Source organism: Budorcas taxicolor, chromosome 16 (genome assembly GCF_023091745.1).
Source record: "Budorcas taxicolor isolate Tak-1 chromosome 16, Takin1.1, whole genome shotgun sequence".
Lineage (NCBI taxonomy): Eukaryota > Metazoa > Chordata > Mammalia > Artiodactyla > Bovidae > Budorcas > Budorcas taxicolor.
In genome coordinates this window covers 47,834,186-47,840,494 of record NC_068925.1, presented here as the reverse complement: position 1 = coordinate 47,840,494, position 6,309 = coordinate 47,834,186, and the positions used below count along the sequence as shown (strand labels likewise).

The window sequence follows — 6,309 nt, the reverse complement described above, 5'->3', positions numbered from 1 at the left end:
GGAGGTATAATAAATTAGGAGAGAAGTCCCTGGGCGCACCGCCCCTGTGGCCGCAGTCGGGCGCTCGGAGCGGAGGCGGAGTCGGGGGCGGGGCGGGGCGGGGGCGGGGGCAGGCCTGAGCCTTAAGCCGGGCGCCGCGGGTGCCCCCTGCCCCAGAGCGCGGCGGAGGCCGAGCTGAGCCGGCGAGGCAACGCGGGACAGAGGCCGGGCCGGCAGCCGCTCCGCCTCCCGACCCGCAGGCCCAGACGGCCCGGCCGCCGGCTCTCCCTGTATGGCGTCTCGAGGGACGCGCTGAGCCCAGGTCGCGGCGCCGCAGGCGGCACCATGGCCCTGGAGCAGGCGCTGCAGGCGGCGCGCCAGGGCGACCTGGACGTGCTGCGGTCCCTGCACGCCGCCCGCCTGCTGGAGCCCTCGCTGCGCGACCCGCTGGACGCGCTGCCGGTGCACCACGCTGCCCGAGCCGGCAAGTTGCACTGTCTGCGCTTCCTGGTGGAGGAGGCCGGTCTGCCCGCTGCTGCCCGCGCGCGCAACGGCGCCACGCCGGCCCACGACGCCGCCGCCACTGGTCACCTCGCCTGCCTGCAGTGGCTGCTCTCACAGGGAGGCTGCGGAGTGCATGTGAGTTTGCGCCGCTCACTGGGCCCCCGAGGGGGCTTCCTCCCCAGGAAGGAGTTCTGGCCTGGAGCCCTCGTGGCTCAAGGATGGATGGTTTGGGGCACCGCGGAGCCAAGCCTGATTTGGAGTTCCCTCCAAAGGACTTGGGGCAGGGTGGGCTCCTGGGTTGAGAGTACCCGAGCAGATGCTCTGGCAAGCCCTGGCCACCACCTAGAAGATTACCAGGTGATAAACCAGAATGGAGTTGGGCTCGACCAGGATAGCATTTAAGGTGAGGGTGTGGGAAACGCACTGATCCAGGGAGTCCTGGAGAGTGGGCGGGGGGAACAAAGGGCCTGGAGGCAGAAGCCCATGTCCTTCAGGATCAGGTCTGGGAAGGGTGGTGCACAAAATCTTGCAGCCTACCTCTGGTTGAGTTGCATGTTTCCCTAAGGAGGGGGGGAGTTGGTAAATGGGGTCCTTCCCAGGATCTGAGCGGATCCCAGGACATCAGCACCTTCCCACTTCCCAGCTTCTTCAGCTTAGCCTGAGTCTTCCTGCCCTGAGACCCCACCTGGTCTCACTCAGTGGCCACAGGGCTGGTATCAGCCAGTCTGGCCTCTCCTGAGTGGGACGTAAAGGAAGCAGCTCAGGTCTGGTGTGTAGCTTTCCTGCTCAGTCCTGGCAGAAACAAGAGCATCCAGCAGGGTCTAGGCCTGGGGTCCAGGTGTGCTCCCGATCCCCTGGAACTGCCAGTCCATCAGGACACTGAACAGCAAACACACAGGTTAGAGAGTAAGCCAGGTACCACCAGGTACTGCTAGGCCATGTAGGGGGAGCATCGGGGAGCTGCTTGGGCAAGGTGGTCAGAGAAGGCCCCTCCGAGGGGTGACCTCGGAAGGAAGTTTTGGCTGATGGGGAAGAAGTGGCCAGGTGATGACCTGAGAATTCCGAGCACAAGGAGCAGGAAGTACAAAGCCCTGAGGGGGACACATTCTGTCCTGAGACGGGACAGCAAAGAGGTGAGCATGTCTGAAGTGGGATGAGGCAGGGAGGAGCCAGCAGGGCCAGGTCCTGTAGGATTGTAGGCTGGGTTCAGAATTTGCAGGATCCTATGGTTGCAGGGGAAAGCCAAGGATGGAGGGACAGAACTCATTTTCCTCTTAGCAAGAGACCACTATGTTAACTGGCTGTAGTAGAGGAAGCAGGGGCGACTCTGAGCTGACTGGCTGTGCCGTAGGGATAGCCAGGCCCCATTCCCCCCACCTTTTAGCCTCAGGATGGCAAGGCCCCCCATCCCACCCTTCCTGGAAGATGACCAGGCCCCTTATCTCCCGGCCAGCTCTGCTATCAGGAGTTCCTGGCGTGTGGCGCCTCCCCACCCTTTGGGGAGGTGGCACGCCTCCCCGATTCCGGTGTCCAGCTTTGACCGGAAGCCTCCCCAGCCACTGGAGAGGAGGTAGAGGAGCAGGTGGCCTTGTGCCCAGCTTATCAAGTCCCCCGCCCTCTAGCCCCAGCCAGCTTGGGTGCTGGGGGCGGAAGTGTGTATGTACGGGAGGATGACCTCGATCCTGGGCCCTGCTCAGCCTGGGGAGATAAGCAGCTTTAGGGTGCAGGCCACAGCACGTGAGGCTTCTGGGGCCTCTGGAGCTGTTGAGACCTTGGGGACAGGTCACAGGCCTGTGATCCTCTCCTTCCTGGGGCCTCCCTCTCCACCCCCACCCAGGGGCCCAGAGCCATCAGGATCCCCTGGACTCTCAGGCCCACTGTCCCCAGGCCCAATGGGAAGGAGGGTTTTTCTCAAGAGCTGGAGTGCAGGGCATATTTCACTGTGGGCCTATCCAGGTCACTGCTAGCCAGTTTTGTCCGCTGGGCTCAGGAAGTGTGTTAGTTATTCAGTTGCGTCTGACTCTTTGCAACCCCGTGGTTGCATGCACTGTAGCCCTCCAGGCTCCTCTGTCCATGGGATTCTCCAGACAAGAATACTAGAGCGGGGTTGCTATTTCCTTCTCGAGGGGATCTTCCCCTCCCAGGGATCAAACCCAGGTCTCCTGCATTGCAGGCAGAGTGTTAGTACTGTTTGAGCCATGAGGGAAGCTGCTGGGCTCAGGAGGACAGACTAAACCAGTCTTCTGGTCCTCCGTGGGCATTCCGCACACAGAGGCCTCTCAGCATCGTCCTCTGCCTCCTGTGGGCTGTTTCTCTGCCTCCCCTTCCTCTGCCTGTGTTCTAGCCCATCAGCCAGTCTGTTTGTCCCCAACCCCAGAGTCTGACTGTGACCTCCCCACCGTGCCCCTGGGCCCTGTTCCTTTGCCCCCTCACTTCCTGCATTTCTTAGAGGCTTCCCTGGTGGCTCAGATAGTAAAAAATTCTGCCTGCAGTATAGCAGACCTGGGTCAGGAAGATCCCCTGGAGAAGGGACTAACAACCCACTCCAGTATTCTTGCCTGGAGAATCCCATGAACAGAGGGACCTGGCGGGCTACAGTCCATGGGGTTGCAAAGAGTTGGACACAACTAAAGCAACAAACACTTCTTCACTTGGAGGAGCCTCAGCAGTTCTCCCGTAACTGAGATGCACCTTCTTTAAGCTCAGGGTCTCTCCAGTTCCCGAAGCCTCAGCCACACCTGTTCCCACAGTGCCTGCCTCCACCGCTGCCCCACCCCACTCCCCGTGCCCCTGCCGGGCTCCCTTTCTACCTCTCCAGCATCCCACGTGCTTGGTGCTGGGAGCTCGTTCTGTTCCAGACCCAGTGCCCACTGTCCAAAACTCTGAGCCTCTGAGTCCAGACTCCTGGGTTCTCCGTGTCTCCCCGCCTTGGCCTGCAGGTCACATACCGCCTCCCATGACAGACACACACACCTGGATGTTCACAGAAGATGCTGTCAGCACTCCTGGGCCCAGGGCATTGGGCTGTCTCCTTTGGAGTGCCTGGGAGGGGATCTTGTTCAAGCCCTTCCCCAGGGCTGCCTCTAGCCCACACCTACCACCACTGGCTAACTGCCTGGGTCCTGCCCACCAATAGCCAGAGGCTTCCTCCTCCACAGGGACACAGCCTGTTCCCTGGGGGCTGGGAGCAGGGAGTCTGCTGGGGTGGGCGGCTCTCTGCACTGAGGTTGGGGTGTTGGAGGTACATCAACCCTGAGGCCTCTTTTTATGGGATACTTGGGGAGGAGGAGGGCGAGGGGGGATGAGGGAAGGGGCAGGGTTAGGTGCAGGAGTACCTCCTCACTCTGAGAGCAGGCCCAGTAGCCACGCTTCCTGACCCAGTGACTCCTTTGGGTATTCCCTGAGCATCTGGGTGACAGACAGGTGCTCCTGCTGGGACAGTGACAGGTGCCATGTCCTGAGAGCCCAGCATGCAAGACGTGGTGCTTCCCTGAGGACTGAGATTCAGAGGGGGCCAGTCAGGCGCCGGAGGACAGAGGGGCCCTGGTGGCTGGTGGGATGCAGGAAGTGGTCTGAGTGAGGCAGGACCAGGCTCAGGACTAACGAGGTCTCCTCCCACAGGACAGAGACAATTCTGGTGCCACAGTCCTGCATCTGGCTGCCCGCTTTGGCCACCCCGAGGTGGTGAACTGGCTGCTGCGTCACGGCGGTGGGAACCCCACCATGGCCACAGACACAGGCGCCCTGCCTGTTCACTATGCCGCCGCCAAAGGAGACTTCCCCTCCCTGAGACTTCTCATCAGGTCCCACTCTGAGTAAGGACCCTCTTATCCAGGGGGCTCTGGGTGGGCTGGCGGGGGCTCTGGGGGATACCTGAGGTTGTCTCCCTCTCCAGCATCCCAGGGGAATGACTGCTTCTGGGCCATCCCATGGCCAGGGGCCTGGCCAGAGACCGCGCCTACGCAAGCTGATAATTGTCCCCTCCTGGTGGGCTGCCCACAGCCACAAGCCTCAAGCCCCGCAGGCAGATCCTCCCCAGCCCACCCCAGCTCTGGAGATGGCCATACAGACAAGTTCCCCTCCCCAGGATCCTTACCAGCCTGCAGCAGGTGTCCCTCTAGCTCTGGCCTGGGTTAATTTGCAAGACTGATCTAAATGGGGCATAGGGGCAGCTCCTAGACTCTAGTCAAGAAGGAGGAGCCACGGCTGCTATCCAGAGTGAAGGGAGGTAGCCCCTTGCCCAGACCCTCGCCCTGCCTCCTGGCCTATCACAGAGCAGCTTGTCCTCCCCTGTGGCCAGTAGCTCATTCCCACTAACCAGGGGGGTATGGCTCTCAAACCCCCTGAGGCGCTGGGCAAGCGGCTGATCAGAGAAAGCAGCTGAGCCATAGGCTAGGTGCACCCCAGGGTGGGGTGGGGGTGCAGAAGAATGGGGTTCAGTATAGATCCTGGGAGTCATGGAGTTCCTGGGGAGGAGGGAGCCAGGTCTTAGGTGTACCTGGAGGGAAGCAGGGGTCCCGGGGGAGGATACCACCCAGACCCAGAGGGAGTGGGACACCAGTGACCCTGGGACCTGAGGTGGGAGCTCTGACTGGTGACTTTTGTCAGTTCAAGGGGACACCTGGGAAATAAGTGGAGACAAAGGACCCAGCCTCAGGTTGAGAGCTACAAGGTGGGACGGCCTGTCCTCATCCCTGAGGGTGAGGGGGTGGGGTGGCCACTGCCCACCAGGGAGCAGGCAGGAGGCCAGGCTGGCTCCACAGCCGGGTGGCAGGGTGGCTCCAGTGGGCAGCCCCTCGGGCAGAGGCACATGGTGTGCAGGTGGAGTAGCTGAAAGCCTCCAGGCTGGGCCCAGGATGGCTGGGCCTGGCTTGTTCTTGCTAAGCAAGGGTGCCTGGTTTGGTTAATGGGAGACCAGCAGGTGCACCTTGCGGGGCAAAGGTCTCACAGCCATCCCCACCAGAAGCCACTGGGTACCACTTTGGAGTGAACCCTCCTCCTCCAGACAACCCAGGGTCTGGGTCACATCAAAATCAGTGGGATTTCAAGGAGGAGTGCCCCAGGCACCCTCGGGTGTTGGCTCCCACCCTGCAGCCGTCAGCACCCCTGGGGGCTGGTCCCAGACTCCCTGATAGACTCCCAGGTAAGGACTGGAGTGCTGCACCTGTGTCTGTCCCCACCTCGGTGGTTCTCACCCCACCCCCTCACCCAACACGGAGGTCCCGAGAGGGGAGAGACAGGCTGTGGTCATCCTCTCACACCTGCCAGCCTCCCCCATCGCACACGGTGGGTCCCAGGAAGCCAGTTTGATGGCAGTGCCAACTTAGCTCCAGTGGTGTGCACTGAGGACCTCTGGGCCCACACCCCGGAAGAACTGATGGAGGTGGCGGTGAAGCCCTAGGCTGGCCCCTGGGCCCATCCTCATGGAGAAGTCTGGGGCTTAGGACAAGCCTCCACGGGCTGGGGTTGCAGCCTTAGCAAGGCTCAGGCTATGCTGGGGGCACCCTGGCAGACTCTGGGCCTGAGGGACCCTGAGCCCTCCCAGGCCATGCAGTGAGGCTGGCTGTGATTGGGCCCTGGCACCCTCTCTCTGGCCAGATGGCCTGGACCGATGAGCCACCAGCCCCCAGTGAATCTCAAGGAAGTGGACAGAGGCCTGGGGCTGTGTTCCCACAGTGATGTGTGGCTTGGCTGATAAGGAGGTACTTTTCTGTGACTGTTGGGCTGGGCTCAGGTAGGGGGAGAGGGCTAGAAATTGAGGTGGGGCCTGCTGGCTGGAGGACTTGGGGCCTGGCACCCACTCCTTACTCAGAGGTAGAGACTCCT

The 6,309-nt window shown here is 61.9% G+C and overlaps 1 protein-coding gene across 1 annotated transcript in view; it reads left to right on the top strand.

Annotated features, from left to right (window-relative positions):
* The first annotated feature begins 324 nt into the window (after positions 1 to 324).
* The window catches only part of ESPN (espin), a 32,818-nt gene continuing 26,833 nt past the window's right edge, over positions 325 to 6,309 (top strand). The window contains exons 1-2 of the mRNA XM_052654029.1: positions 325 to 618; positions 4,105 to 4,298. Of these exons, the coding sequence (XP_052509989.1) occupies positions 325 to 618; positions 4,105 to 4,298 (488 nt within the window). The remainder of the gene's footprint in view (positions 619 to 4,104; positions 4,299 to 6,309) is intronic.